Source organism: Hemitrygon akajei, chromosome 22, assembly GCF_048418815.1.
Source record: "Hemitrygon akajei chromosome 22, sHemAka1.3, whole genome shotgun sequence".
Lineage (NCBI taxonomy): Eukaryota > Metazoa > Chordata > Chondrichthyes > Myliobatiformes > Dasyatidae > Hemitrygon > Hemitrygon akajei.
In genome coordinates, this window is record NC_133145.1 from 24,161,530 (window position 1) to 24,178,022 (window position 16,493).

Below are 16,493 nucleotides of genomic sequence, written 5' to 3' on the forward strand. Positions count from 1 at the left end.
AAACAAGCAAATGGGAAAGCCAATTGCATGTTGGAATACCGAAGTGAAGAAATCCTTCTGCAAGTATAAAGGCTTCAGGTGAGGCCTCATCTGGAGCAACTCAACCATCAAGTACTCATTTACATAATCCTACAGTGCCATTTTTCCTACATTCTATCAATCAAACAACCCCAGATTCCACTTCCCACCTACATACTAGGTGCAATTTGCACTGGCCATTCACTTAGTGACCTACATATCTTTAGCTTGGGGAGTAAACCAGAGCACCTGGAGGAAACCACAAAGTAACAGGGAGAAGGTCTAGGCTCCTCACAGAAAACAAGCAAGGTCAGGATTGAACGAGGATGTCCGGTGCTCTGAGGTAGCAGCTCTAGTAGCTGCATCACTGTCCTCCACAACAACTGATGCCTTAGTAATGCCCATGCTTCTTTTTAAGATATGACCTAAACACTTACCTCGGTGAATTATTTTCAAGTTTTCTTTTAAATAGTTAAGTGCTTTCACAGTCTGAAAGAAACCAAATAAATATCAGAAGAAAGCAAATGATTGTGAAAGATTGTTGGAAAATATTAACATTAATCACAGTCATAATTAACAAATATCCCACATTACAAGAGATTACACTTCCTTTTTATTAGGTCAACCACAGCTCTCAACAAAGGCACCAATATCAAAATAAGCAATTTGTATTTCTGTCATTACCCAAGTTGTCTGAAAAAACTTCAAAGGTTGCTTATACTATCTAGCTGATTAAATATCTGCAACAGCTAGCTAGGACGAACTGTAAAACCCTTTGGGATTTCTGCACTGTTCTGGTTCTGGGCTCCCTCATACCCATGATTTAATTACTCCATTAACTCAGAATTTTTGATCCTAGTCCCACTTTCTATCTTTTTTCCCCCCTCTTCAAGAGACTCCTCAAAAACCAAAGAGAAGATATTTTAATCACTTATTAACTTGACAGTATTTTTAAAATTTTTTATTAAAATCATACCCCATGAAGCAGTTTGCTGCTAAAAATGCTAAATGCAAACTGCTATTTTAACAGTTAAATATAGATATTTTTTCTTAAATTCCTATACAGGGAAGGAAGCAAACTGATTTCTGGCAAACTAAAGCGCAGGCTGACATTCAATCAGAAATAAATCAATACATTTACTAGCTGATGAAGTTTTGTATTCCATCATGGAACAATAATTGCAGCAATTATACTTATAACTTCTTTAAAACTAAACACCAAGTTACTTACAGCTAATGTGATTTTGCCTAAAATTTCCTCTGGGATAACATCATCTAATGCACCATATACATATTTGTAGAATTTGTCAAATGAGGTAGACATGAGCTCCATACATATCCAACAATCACCCTGAAAAGAAAGTTAATAATCAGATTAGATCTTCTGAAAATTGACCATTTGGCACAGAAACTGTTTTTTTTTGGGTTTGGGTACTGACTGAGTTAAAATGCACACCTTCACATTTGCACAAGATAGGGTATGTATTATTACAATGTTGTAACATGTCTTTAAAAAAGAAACCACAGCACAAATAGCATTTTATGATAATGCAATTTGTCTTTAGCTAATTTACATATCTTCAGAATATAATCATCAACTAGCTCAAAAAAAAAACAAATATGGAAGCAATGTGAACTAAGTATCGGCAACCGAAACTTAACTCGGGCGAGGTGAATGTTAAAACTCAAAGGTTTCAGACAGAAGGCACCAGCGAGAACAGGTAAGCTTTATTTTTTTTTAAATTATCTATAAATCCTTAGCCCCAAGTTCAGTGTAAGCAGGATGGTTAAGGTGGTGGAATGTTCCTCCTGTGAGATGTCGTATTTCAGTGTACCTGACAGTGTCCTTGATAACTACATTTGCAGGAAGTGTACCTGACTTCAGCTCCTGACTGACTAGGTCAAGGAACTGGAGCTGGATGTACTCAGGACCACCTGGGAGGCTGAAAACCTCAAATTAAACTTTTAGTAAGGTGGTCATTTGCAGTCTTCAAATATAGATGGGTGATCACCAGAGTAAGTGAACAAGCAGTCAACGTTGGGTTGCCCTGTGGCTGTTTCCTACATGGCCCAGCCAGGCCAGTGGCACTGAGGCTCAGCAGGGAAGGGTAAAGTCAAGCAGAGTTAGTGATAAGAGACTCAAGAGTTAGGGAGACAGACAGGAGATTCTATGGCTGAGAAAGAGATGCCAAGATGGTGTGAAGCCTCCCAGGTGCTACAGACCAGCATGTCTCAGAGCAGCTGCGGAATATTATCCAAGGGAGGGTGAGCACACAGAAGTCATGGTGCACATTGGCACTACTGACATAGATAGGAAGGGGGAAGAAGTCCTGTACAGACAATGCAGGGAGTTAGGAAAGAGGCTGAAATGCAGGACCTCTAATATATTCAGGGCAGGAATAGAATAATACAGATGTATGAGTGGGTGAGGAACTCAGGGGGTAGGGTTTCAGGTTCCTGGGTCATTTGAACCTCTTCTGGAAAACAGGTGACCTGCAGAGCAGTCCTGTACAGGAGGTGCAGTTTGTAGCTAAACTGGAGGGGAAAAAATATTCTAGCCGGGGGGGGGGGGGGGCTTGCTGGCTCTACTTGGGAGGGTTTAAACTAGTTTGGAAGTGAGATGGAAAACAGAGCACCAGGTCAGAAAGTGGAAGTATATTAAGGAAAGTGTATGTGGATGAGGTCCTTAATGAGAATTTACACCAGAATTTACCAGGGATGTGGAGGATAATGAGATCAGTGCCAAGACTATTAATATACTACAGCATTTCAAAGTCAAGGAGGAGGTGGTGTTGTGTCTCTTAAAAGCATTAAGGTGGACAAGTTGATGGGATATACCCCTGGCTATTGAGACAAGAGAAGGGATTGCTGGGGTCTTGAGCAATATCTTTGTCTCCTTTAGCCACAGGCAAGGTCCCAGAGAACTGGCAAGTAGCTAATGTTGTTCTATTATTCAAGAAGGGAACCAGAGAAAGGATGTCCCCTCAGAATAGAGAGGCACCCTTTCAAAACAGATGTGAAGATTTAGTCAAAGAGTGGTGAATTTGTGGAATTTATTGTCACATGCAGCTGTGATGGCCAGGTCGTTGGGAGCATTTAAGGCAGAGATTGATAGGTTCTTGATTGGACTTGGCATCAAAAGTCACAGGGAGAAGGCTGGATTGAGGAGGGGAAAAAAAAGTATCCGCCATGATTAAATGGCAGAGCAGACTTGATGGCCTAATTCTGCTCCTATGTCCTATGGTCTTATAATCCTGGACAGTATTGACTGCTGAGTCTCACATCAGTGATAGGGAAATTACTGGAGAGAATTTATGAGCATCTGGAAAACCATGGCTTAGTTAGGGAGAGCCAGTATGGTTCTGAGCAAGGCAAGTCATGTCTTACTAACTTAGTTGAGATTTTTTAATGAGGTGACGGGGTGATTGATAAAACTAGAGCTGTGGATGTTGTCCACATGGATTTTAGTAAAGTGTTTGACAATGTCCCTCAAGGCAGGCTCATCAAGATCAAAATGCATGGGATCCCTGGTGAATTGGCCTTTTGGATTCAGTACTAGCTTTCCCAGAGAAGACGGTGGTGGTCGATGGGATATTTTTTAGCTGGAGATTTGTGATCAGTAGTATTCCACAGGGAACTGCACTGGGATATCTGTTTGTGGTGTATCTAAGTGACCTGAATTAATATGTAAATTAGTGAGACAGTAAGTTTGCAGATGATACAAAGATTAGTGGTGTTATGGATAGCTTAGATGGCTGGCAGAGAATATATCAGGATATAGATAAGTTGCAGGAATGGGCAGAGAAAAGGCAGATGGACGTTAACCTGGTCAAATGCAAAGTGTTGCACCCAAGTGGGTCAAATGTAAAGAGACAGTACACTGATAAGGGCAAGACCCTTAACAGTGTTGAACAGAAGGATCTTGGGGCTCCCGAAACCTTTACGCAGGTTGATAAAAGTTAAGAAGGCATATGGCATGCTTGCCCTTAATGAGTCAAGGCAATGAGTTCAAAAGAAAAGAAGGTATTTCGCCGCCCTACAAAACTCGAGTTTGGCTGCATACAGTTCTGGTCACCCCATTATAAGGATGTTGAGGCTTTGGAGAGGATGTAGAAGAGGTTTACCAGGATGTTGCCTGGATTAGAGGGCATGTGCTACAATGAGAGGTTGGACAAACTTGGATTATTTCCTCTGGAGTGTCAGAGGCTCAGGGGAGATTTGATAGAGGTTTATAAGATTATGAGTGGCATAGAGTAGACAGACCATACCTTTTTCCTTGGGTTGAAATAGAACATAGAATAGTACAGCCCATTACAGGCCCTTCGGCCCACAATGTTGTGCTGACCCTCAAACCCTGCCTCCCATATAACCTCCCACCTTAAATGTCTAATACCAGAGGGCATGCACCTAAAGTGAGAGGGGTTAATTTCAAAAGAGATGTGCAAGAGAGTGGTGGGTGCCTGGGATGGTGATAAGAGGCAGATACATTCAGGACTTTTAAGAAAAGTTTAGATAGGCACATGACTGAGGGAAATGGATAGATATGGACATTGTGTAAGCATAATTAGTTGGCCATTTGATTACTAATTTATTTGGTTCAGCACAATAGTGGGGGCTGAAATAATAGTTTATCATAGTACTGTTGGATTTAATTATTACAAGAATAACTACTATACATAATCACAATTACCACAAGATGAGATGTTGGGAATGAGAATGAATTTGCTTATAATTTATCCAAAATACCAGACAATTAAATAAATGCCGATCTTCAATTTTTATAACATTGTTCAAACTCACTCTTCCTCTCAGAACCTAGCTAACACTTCAAAGCTGTCTGTCTGCTTTAGCAGTGAATGGCAGGTATGACCTAAACCAGCATGGAAGGATGCAGCCAAGAAACATTACCTTCACCTTCTATGCCAATCTATGAGACATCAGCCCGTGCAAGGGCTGGTCATGTGATTTCCCTACAAGTAGCTTGAAGTGTATGCTAGGGTCCATCTGTCGAACTCAGGGTCAGCAACCATTGACATGTGGCTATAAACCATTGGGGAGTTGTGGTATGGCTGGATTATCTAATCAATTTATACACATCAAATGTTAGGATATTAACTCCAATATAAAAACCAAAAACACTGGAACACTTGACAGATTAGGAGAATCTGTCAAAATACAAAAGTTGAGCTAACCTTTTGGACAGAAGATGAAAAGCTCAGCATTTTGTTTTTATTTTAGATTTTGGCATCTGCAATTTTTAATATTCATTAAATCCAACGTGTCTGTCGGACTCAAAAAGAGTCCCTGATGTTGTTGTTCTGGTTATTCTAAAAGTTTTACTGGATTAGATATCTCTCAGAATGAACTGCAATATTAACAATGATTTAAAGATAAATGCAAGGCTTTCCATTATTGGAAATAGGGTTGTATCTTGTCTTCCACTGCTGTGTATTGTAATGCTACTATTTTCATCAGCTGTCAAATGCACCATATTCATAATCCTTCAATTTAATCACTTATGAATATTTTTGACTTTTTTTAATGTTTATTCAGGTCATTGGATAGAACATTTTAGCATGCCTCATTTTGTCCAAATTAATTTCAATATCTAAGAAATAGGTCAGAATTTTACCAAAAACATTATCTGTTCTTCCCCTTTTACAGTTGCAGTGTAACACTGTTACAGCTCCAGTGATTGGAAGATCAAGGTTCAATTCCTGCTGCTCTCCATAAAGAGCCTGCACATTCTCTGACTGCATGCGTTGCCTCCAGGTGCATGGTTTCCTCCCACATTCCAAAAAGATGTACGTGTTAGGGTTAGTAAATTGTAGACATGCTATGTTGATGCCAGAAGCATGGTAACACTTACAGGCAGTCCTCCAACACATCGCAAATGATGATGCAAACTATGCATTTCATTGTGTGTTTCATTATTTAAATGTACATATGACAATTGAAGATGATCTTTAATCTTTAAAATGTGTTTGTGGGATTTTGAAACAAAGCAATAAATTGTTCTGATCACTATTATTTGCATTTACAATGACTCAACTGTAAAATCTAGGAGCTTATTTAGCTATATATTATTATACCTTTTCCAGTGTCTACAGGTGAACATTTCCTCATTGGAACACCAGTTCAATTTGATGTTACAGAAAAAGCTCTCCCTTAAGAATCTGCACAAATATCCAAAGAGGACATCTCATCTCAATTTTCTCACCTCTCTGAAGAGTGCACCATAGAACTGAACAATATATGGACAATCACTACTCCTCATTACAACATCTAAATCCATCAAAAGCTGTTTCTGCTCTTTCTCATCCACCGTTGATCGAATTCGCTGTAAAGAACAGAAAACATTAGAACATTTGTCACAGCAGAGATTTCTATGTAGCTAGAAGATGCTCCATTTTTCTTTAAAGAAAACTGCCATGACCTCCTGCAACTTAATATCTATACTTTTGGGTAGATTCTATTTTCCTTTGTAGTTCTATATGCTTTTTCAGCCACGTATACAAAGTTGGGCATTTTAAGGCAAATTTTATAATATGGAAAATGCATATACCCGGTACTTCAGTGTTATTCAAAATAATCTGTATTTTGTTCTCACAGTTGTTTATGATTTTTCAACTGATGAAATAATGCTGTTTCTCCTATAAACATTTTTTGGGTAGCTTTACTAGTGAAGCAGTAAGGAACAGGTTATGCCTTAAATAGTAAATAATATTAATACATTTCAATGACTTTTCATATTTGCTGTCTTATAGGGGAAAAACAAGTTCTGTTAATGAATCCATCAAAAATGTAACAGAAACACATTAATTATTAAGTTGACAGAGAGAAAAAGCACAATGGTGACATACGATATATAAGCTCAGGTTCAGCTGCTGGTGTCTAAGGTCAGTCTCCTGCTAGTTTTCTTTTGGACAGTTCTGCAATAATGTCACCAGATAACACTAGACTACACTGGAATAGCCTGCATTGCAAACTATAATTGATACCAAGTAGCAAGCTGAGTGCCAAACAACCTCTCCTGCCAGGAGTATCTTTAGGCATTAGTTTGTCATAGGATTACAAGGAGCATATTAATCACAGGCTTAAGATGAAGTTAACAAAATGACCAGGATCACAATAAGCTATCAATGTTTGTACACTATGCAAGGCATACAACAGACCAATAGCCAAAACAAATTTAAAACATCCTGGTCTCATTAAATCTGTTGCTTTAAGAATTGTAAAAATCATAAAGTGAAAATCATGCATAAAGTCAAAAAATAAACAATCTTTTGAACATGAAACTTACTACCATTTGAAGTTATTAAAACAAACAGCTGGTGTGCCTTTAAATTCATCTTTGTCCACAAAGGAAAAGGACATGCAGGTAAGTAGATCAAATGAAGTTAAGTGAAAGGCAGCTTAACACTGGCATGAATGGTTGGATTGGCTATAAATTTTATGTAGTTCCATGTGATACATGCCTTCTTGGCAATCAGCTTTAGTGAGCTCTGATGGTTTGTCGTCTGCCTGCAGCTTCCTCTAAAACCTAATGTCATAGGCACAGATCTCAAACCACATGAAAGGGAGGACGTTGGTAATGCAAACTGGCAAAGGGGTGCACTGCCAATTGAGATGCATACAGAGCATATAGAGTTTGCTGAATAAATTGAATATATTTTCATGAAAAGGGAATGTTGGAAATATCAAGAGACTTGTACTATAAGATTTGGAAATCAAACTCAATTGAAGTTAAGTATGAAATGCACATCAGACTATTTAAATGCAAATTTATGTGCATTATTATCTAGTTTTAACTGCACTGAATCATCAGGGTATCAGAGTGAATGAAGCTCATAAATACAGTAATTTAGGATGATGTGCCCAAAAGGCACTAAACTCCTGTTGATGCTACAATCAGTAGTTTAAGAATGCACATAACCTATTAGAGTCAAACTGAAAAAAATTCTTCAGTTACAACTAAACTTACCAGGGCAAGCAAATTAGGAATCTGCTAATACTACATTTGTAGCTTGCACTATGTTAAATGCAGTTTTCCTTCTCATACCAGTGGGATGATTGTGTGGATATTCTGGTGGGTTTAATGTCCGAAAGGATAGTTTCCACCCTCTCCTTGTGAAAGCATATCCAACGTAACATTCCACCCACACACTGGTACAAATTTCTGAAGGGTTACAAAAGATTTTTTTTGGAAAACTCTGGTGGCGGGTTGCACAGGGATGGAAAACACAATTGGAATAAGGACATTGCCTTAAAACTGAAAATAAGCTGTGGGAATGGAATGGAAATTGTTTCTTAGTGCCTGATTTTACTTTATCAAAGTTGGAAGCAACTCAGATACGGCACACTCATGCTCAATGCATAAGATGTAGTTAATAAGAAGAAAAAGTTTTGAAAGAAACATTAGCAGCTTTGTTTTCCGATTAGGTCTTGTAAAACTGATTTTAATAAATGGATTTCCTATTTATCTTGCAGCAGCATGTCAAGTTTATTGAGATTTACTATTTTAATGCTTACTTTCACTGCCATAACCTGCTCACTTGGGTTATGGACCATTTTGTTCACAGAACCGTAGGCTCCACGTCCTATTTCCCCAAGGTCCTTGAGATCATCCGCAGTAAAATCATACAACTGTTCTGGAGAGATCTTCAATTTCCCTGAGGATTCAATGCTATGAGTCCGCAGCCTCTCTCTGAAAAAGGATGTCAAGAATGTCATTGGTCTTCAAATTTTCAGAAATGTAATCCTCAGTAAGAATCCACACCACTCCTTTAATCAACTTCCTCTATTGTGGCTGATATTTAGAAATATGTTTACATACTTTGACTTCCTGCAAAACAAAATGATAATAGATAGAAATCTGTGCATTTCAATTGTGTAATCATCCATTCCTATTTGCTTTTTCTATAAAAACTAGTACAAAAAGTATAGTTACGATGGGTTTCAATACTGCTTCCTCTGATTTAATGTGAAGACAACTATTTGGGCTGACAGGGTGCTTTTGATATGATGCCAAAATGCTCAACCTCCTCCTTGTGCTGCCAACAGTGCAATTGTTTTCAATATTTTGACATTCTCCCAGCACCTCTGTGAATTTTTCTGTGATAACAGTGATCAACATTGCTTAGTGTAGCCAAGAGTGGTCTAAAAATTTAATGCTAAGTCAGCACAACCCAAGTAATTTTTAATTCCGTCTTGCCAAAAATATTGAGATTGAAAATATTGAAATAGGAGCAGAATTAGGCCATTTGGCTTATCGAATTTGTTCTGCCATTCCATAATGACTGATTTATTATCCCTCTCAAACCCATTCGACCTTTTTCCTGCAACTTTGACATCTTTACTAATTAAGAACCCATCAAACTCCACTTTAAATATGCCCAGTAACTTGGGCTTCACAGTGGCCCGTCACAATGAATTTCAAAGATTAACCACCTTTTGACTTAAAAAAAAATCTTATCTCTGTTCTAAGGGACTGTCCTTCCACTGAAGTTGTGTCCTCTTCTCCTAGTCTCCCCCACAATAGTAAGCAATTGGGGTTTCCACACTTTCTAAGCCTTTCAGTATTTGATAGGTTTCAATGAAATCACCCTCCCCCACCCCCCATTCCTCTGAACTCCAGTGAGTACAGGATCAGATCTACTTTTCAGCCTCCTAGATCCCCATGTGCATAAACCTGGCTCATCTAAACACATTTTATAAATTATACTTCTCCAATTTCAAAACCAGTCAAGCAAAATTTGCTCTTTTTTAAAAAAAACTGCTATGTCAAAATTATATTTTTTTACATAATTAATAGTATTATCACTATTAAGATCCCATACTTTTAATCCATTGATCTACACTCATGTACTCCTCATTCTGGGAAAAAAAACCCTTGTTGGGCTTCCTTGTATATTAATTTGTGAGTCCTATACATATTGTCCAATTTGTTATCCCCTTTGTCTATATTTTTAAAAGTCACAGAATTATACATGTACATGGGTCATTTGCCTAAACTCATCTAAGCAAACTAGTGGGCACCTTTTGTAATAATACCATTTCTCAGCATTTTGCCCATACCCTTCTATACCTCTGCATTCATCCAGCTATTTCCTAAACGTGACCCAATTTCAATCATGTTCTCCAGGTACTTAGCGTTCTTTGGCTGAAATCTCTTATATGCTCCCTAAATCTCTTTTTCTAAATCAAGGTCCTCTCTGGAGAAAAAAGTTTCCTGCTTTATGGAACTCATTCACATTCCCTCGTAACCTCCTCTATTCCAAGGAGAGCAGATAAAGACTCTCCAGTCTCTCCCATAGCTAAACTGTTCCATTCCAGGTAATACGCTGGTGTATCTACTCTGCACCTACTTCAGTACTAACATGCTCTTCCTCATGGTTATCCTAACTGGATGCAGTACTCCATCTAGAGCTGATAATGGTTTCATAAAGTTGTAGATTAATCTCTCTACTTCTGTATTCTGTGACAAATATCAATGAAAAATAGTCATTTTGGACCCGAACCACACTTTCTGGTTCATCAAGCAGATTTGTCGAGGTTGTCCTAAAAAAAGGCTCTGATTTTTCTTTGGTATTCCTTTGGCCTTTTTGAATGCTTTCATATTTAACTTCATCCTATCTGCCAATAAATTTTCAGGATCCTCTTGGCCTTCCTAATTCAGCTCCTTCCTGCACCTTTGATGGAGAGGCCCATTAAGAGTATTAGTTCTTTATACCTGTCATGATTCCTTTATCTAATCTTCATTACCCTTTGATATCCAAGGTTCCCTGTACTTGTTATCCCTGGCTTTTATCCTTACAGGAACATCTTGGCTGCGTATATTGCTATTTCCAATCTACCTTTGCCAGGTCCTCCTTTAGGCTAATGAAATTGCTCTTTCCCCAATTTCAGACCTTTATTGCCAGTCCACACTATTCTCTTCTGTAGGATTTAGGATAGGTTTTTTTTAAATATACAGAGCAACAAATTATCTGCTAGAGAAACATTGATGCAGTTTTCAACCCAAAACATGGACAACTCCTTCAAACCTCAATTGCTCTCTCCCAACATATATTGCACAACTCACTGAATTCTACAGGAGGTTGCTGTTGCTCCAAATTCCAGCATGTGCAGTCTTTTGTGTGTTGACTTAAAATATACAGTTATGGTCACCATCTTCAAAACGATCCCTCAGTTACACACCCTTCAATTGACTAGACAGACTTCAAGGTCCAATGACCTTTTGTCCCTCATTAGTTTATCCACACAAGACATCAAAAAACTCTCCTGGATATCTATCTACAAATCTGTTCCAGTCAAGATCGCACCAAAATGAGGTCTGTTAAGGTTGCGGCTCAGCTAAGCTATTGTTTAGGTTTTGGAGGCAGCATAGGGAGTTAGGGAACAGGTTAGGGTTTAGGAGCAGTGATAAGGGGAGATAGAAGTCAGAGCCAGAAGCTGGAACTCTTTGCGATAGAAGGCCAATGATCTCCATAAATGGATGTCAGGTCATCTGGCGCTGAGACAAAGACTAGTGATCCCTGTGGTTAATGACTGAGGTTAATGGGCCCTGTGAATGAATGACTCCTCCCAGGTTAGTGGTGAGTCCTGGGGTCAGAGGTCCAGAGTTTGAACCCTGAAGTGAAGGCCTGATATTGGTGTATCTGGCAGTTTGCAGCCCAAAGTCGGTGTACCCAGAAGTCCAAGGCTGATGTTTGCAAGTCTATGAGCCCAGTCGAGGGACGAAAACCCTGGTTGGCAAGTTGCAGGTTTGGAAGCCTTTGTGACTATGGAATTAGAGGCCAGAGTTCAAAGTCCCATGATATGTAGGCCCTGGGGTTGACCAAAGATCAAAAATCCAAGTTACCCAGTTAAGAAGTCAAGGTCCAATGTTCAAGACCCTAGACTGGCAAGTCTGGAAGACGAAGCCCCACTCTGCAAGTCTGGGCCAACAATTGCAATTTGGAGGCCCAGAGGAACCTGTCCTGGGGTTGGAGATGTCTGTCTGTGTGTGAAAAGGGGCTGGCGCTGCTGTTTTATTGCTGTGGCTTATGTGATTCTGCTGAACACTGCGGGCATGCTATGTTGGCACTGGAATGTGTGTTGACATTTGCAAGCTGCCCCCAAGCTCATCCTTAGGTTAAGTTGGTTATAAACACAAATGCATTTCATTGTGTGTTTCAATGTATATGTGATAAATAAATGAATCTTAATCTCCTGTTGACTGTTGGTATGTTTGTAATATAACCCCAGCAAAGTCTGAGGAGCTTTCTAGGATATCCTCCTTTAATACTGAAGTAAAGTAAATACTAACAATGCAATATCTCCTCCACTTTTACTATCATCTTGCCTGAAAATTCTATACCCTGGGATATTAAGTTGCCATTCCTGCCCATCCTTAAACCATATCTCATTTATGGCAGCAATACTGAGAGTCTATGAGGTTATGCAATTTTTAGGCAAGGCAGTGTGATACATTAAAAAAAGGATGGTGGGTGGGGGAAGAAGAGACAACACTGTAGATTTGTCTCACTGTAGCAACAAAATCAATCCTGATGCACGGCTTTGACCAGAAATGTCAACAATCCTTTCTTCCCACAGAGTTCTTCAAGCAGATTCACAATAAAAGGGAACACCTAGTTAAAGCATTACCCCTAGGCATATCAGCTGTCAAAGGTACCAAAGGACTAAATGTGAAATGTTCCTGATGTGCAGAGTTGTTCAAAAATTGTTACCTATATTAAAATATAAAAAATAAAAATGTTTGAATACTTCAAGACATTAAGAAAAATAAAACCAAATACATATTAACTAACATAGTAAAATTAATGAAAGCACCATGTAAGCTCCTGTCCAAAATGAAATCTATTAAAGTTTGTGCTCCTGGTTAGACAGAGAAAGAGTAATTTTCCCAAGATCAAGGATCAGCCAAGCACAAAGTTGACTTCAACCTCTGTATGGGCAAGTCCTAAATTTCTACATAGTACATAAGTGAAAGTTGTCTGCTCCAAAGTAGAACTTCTGACTTTTAATCTGAAGGTGAAGGCGATCATCTTGTCTCTCTCCACACTCACTGACAGTGTGTTATGACCTTAAATACCTCCCAGTTGCAATTTTTCCATAGGGTTGTCTCTCTCAGTCACCCACATTGAGATAGATTGCTCAGAGGCATAGTACTGCTTGTGTTTTCCTGTTTTAATATAGAAAATATACAGGCCTATTTTAAATTTACATTTAATAGAAATTTATTCATGTATTTTCCAAATACCTTTTTACAATATACTCCCTTGTCACTTGCACTTCCCTTAGTTGCTTTTCCCTAATAATTTATAAGGTCTTTGACTCCACCTCCTTTCTGTAATGAGTGGCCAGGCAGATGAACTGTTAAACCAAATATTCTGGTTCAACAATCATAATGCAAACATTAATCAAAGCAATGGCAATAGCAATAGCATCATGCTGGATTGTCATGCATATATCAGAAATTAAAACACATGGAACAGCCTTCACACCTCCAAAAATAATTATAGGTCTGGTATTATTGACTTCCCACTGCAGTCTAGAAAATGGAAGGGAGACGAAATACATTCAGACCTATTCATGCAGGTCAGAAAAAATGCACACATGCTTTACTCTCGCCTTGAGAGAAGAATGGTCAAGAAAAGGCTGAAGAAGCAAATCTGCATCAATAACGATAGAAATGCATTTCATAAAATATCTAGCACTCTTAAAAATGCACTATTTTGATCTGGTTTGAAATATACCCTCAAATTATTCATAAATATAATCACAAAAGTCTCATGATATCAATGTTTGACAAGATTATACTTGACACCAGGAACCAGGGTCTCCCCATGTCAATACTGAACTGATCAGAATATACTGTCCTGGTGCATGGTATTCTAGATGATACCCAATGTGCAAGATGGCAGCGTCTAACAGTACAGTGAGAAAGTTCCATGCTTAACACATCCTTGAAAGCTTTGAGGACAGACAAAACTCCATTCCCAGGCTTTAGCAATGTTGTAATTTGAATTACTATTGTCACATGTATCAAGGCACAGCAAAAATCTTATCTGTTCACATAGATCAAGTCATTACAGTGCATTGAAATAGTGCAAAGTTAAACAATAACAGAATAAAGCCACAGAGAAAATGCAGAACGGATAGGCAATGAGGTGCAGGATCATAATGAGGTAGATTGTGAGGTTAAGAGCACATCTTATTGTATTAGGGACCATTCAATATTCTTATAACAGTGAGGAGCCTGGTATTATGTACAAAATTTCAGATGTTGATGAGGAGGCATACAGGAGCAAGATAGATCAGATGGTTGAATGTTGTCACAGCAACAACCTTGCATTCAACGTCAGTAAGACCAAGAACTGATAGTGGACTTCAGAAAGGGGAAGTCGAGGGAACACACATCAATCCACAGAGGGTTCAGAAGTGGAAAGAGTGAGCAGTTTCAAGTTCCTGGGAGTCAACATCTAAGCATCTATCCTGGGCCTAACATCTTGATGCAACTACAAAGGAGGCACAACAGCGGCTGTACCTCTTAAGTAGTTTGAGGAGAACTGACATGTCACCAAAGATGCTCACAAGTTTCTACAGATGTACCATGGTTGCACCACTGTCTAGTATGGAGGGTCTACTGCACAGGATCAGAAAAAGCTGCAGAAAGTTGTAAACTCAGCCAGCTCCATTATAGATACTTGCTTCCCCAGCATCCAGGACACCTTCAAAATGTGATGCCTCAAAAAGGCAGCATCCATGATTAATGACCCCTATCACTGAGCACGTCTTCTTCTTATTTCTACCATCAAGGAGGTACATAAGCCTGAAGAGACGCTCAATGTTTCAGGAATAACTTCTTCCTCTCTGCCATTAGATTTTTGAATGGACAATCAATCCATGAACAGTTCCTGTTTTTCTTCCCCCTTTCCTTCTCTTTTTGCACTACTTATATTTTTACATACATTTCTTATTGTAATTTACAGCATATTACGTTTAATATGATCTATAAAACGACAAATTTCATGACATTCACCAGTGATATTAATCCCGATTCAGATTCTGCTTTCAGGCTTTTGTATTTTCTGCTTGATGGACAAAGAGAGAAAATGTCGGGTGGGCGAAGTCTTTGATTATGCTGGCTGCTTTATTGAAGCAATGAGAAATATGGATAGAGTCCATAAAGGGGAGACTGATTTCTTGATGTGCTGAGCTGTGTCACAACTCAATGCAGTTTCTTGTGGTCACAGCCAGAGCAGTTGCCATACAAGTTGCAATGTATCCAGATATTGTTTTCTGATGCTTCAATAAAAATAGGTAAGGGTAGATGTATCCATGCCAAATTTTTGTCAAAACTAATTGCAGCAAATTGTAAATACCTAAACATGTTTGCAAATAACACTAAGGCAGACTTAAAAGCAGGAACTTTACTTTCCCCTTACCTCAATGCCAGCAGTTGCATTCAGAAAAGAGATCCAGCACAATTGTACATTTGACAGTACATAATAGAATTTACTTTTCTAAAAAAGGAACTTCAGTTCTCAGAGTTTGATGGTAACAATGGACTTCCATTAATCCCATAATTATTCCTTTTAGATTTAGCAAGTTTGCTCATTTATCACTTTAAAAGAATCTTGGCACTCAACAAATCAAAGCAGGAAATGAATTAATGACTCATTATGATGCTTAGTGAAAGCAAACTAATGAGATATACTGAATGTTAGGAATTTAAAAACTGTAGGTAATCCTTGGACTAGGTTTTGCTTTCAAAAGATTACCACAAATTACCAAAATAGTTGTTGACTTTACATCTAGCATAACAATTATTTAATCTATTTGTCCTTTTTGAACAAGTCCCTTTACAAATGCGTTTTGCATTTCACACTCTTTAGGTATGCTACATTTCCCAAGGTTACTTTCCATCAATGTGCCAATTAAGAGGCTTAGGCAACTAAAATTCTTCACAGTAATCTAATCCAGTGGTTCTCAGTCTTTTCTGTTTGTGGCTCATTTGTGACATTCATTTATCTCTGTGGCCCTCACCTTCCATTGTCTGTTAGTTACTTAAGTTTCTATTTGGTCAACTGTATTATTCTAATATACTGTCAATATTTATGGTTCAACAGGTTATAGGCATTATAAAATATTAAATATAATGTCACACATATATATGGAAAAAATTCTAAGGATAGAATTTTTGAATTTTTAAAATTCTGAATAGGATACTTTGAGAAAATTAGTAATTCAGTATTGTGGCTGAATTATAATAAATATAATCGCATGTGGAAAAAGTACCAGTTTTGAATATACATGTAAAAATAAAACTAACTTATTAGGCAAATGTTTTTAAAAAATAATATATATGGAAATTCTATGTGGCAATAAAGGGTGTGTACTCACCAAGAGAAGTGAATTGAACTCTTTTCAAAATATGGTAAGTATCAGGGATTTAATGGAAGTTGCAG

At 38.2% G+C, this 16,493-nt stretch overlaps 1 protein-coding gene across 9 annotated transcripts in view; it reads right to left on the reverse strand.

The window, feature by feature from the left end:
* The window catches only part of map2k4a (mitogen-activated protein kinase kinase 4a), a 140,210-nt gene that overhangs the window by 44,819 nt on the left and 78,898 nt on the right, over positions 1-16,493 (reverse strand). For all 9 annotated transcript variants that reach the window (XM_073025864.1, XM_073025863.1, XM_073025859.1 and 6 more), the window contains 4 exons: positions 8,551-8,725; positions 6,239-6,358; positions 1,250-1,369; positions 456-507 (listed from right to left, as the gene is read on the reverse strand). In XM_073025864.1, the coding sequence (XP_072881965.1) occupies positions 456-507; positions 1,250-1,369; positions 6,239-6,358; positions 8,551-8,725 (467 nt within the window). The remainder of the gene's footprint in view (positions 1-455; positions 508-1,249; positions 1,370-6,238; positions 6,359-8,550; positions 8,726-16,493) is intronic.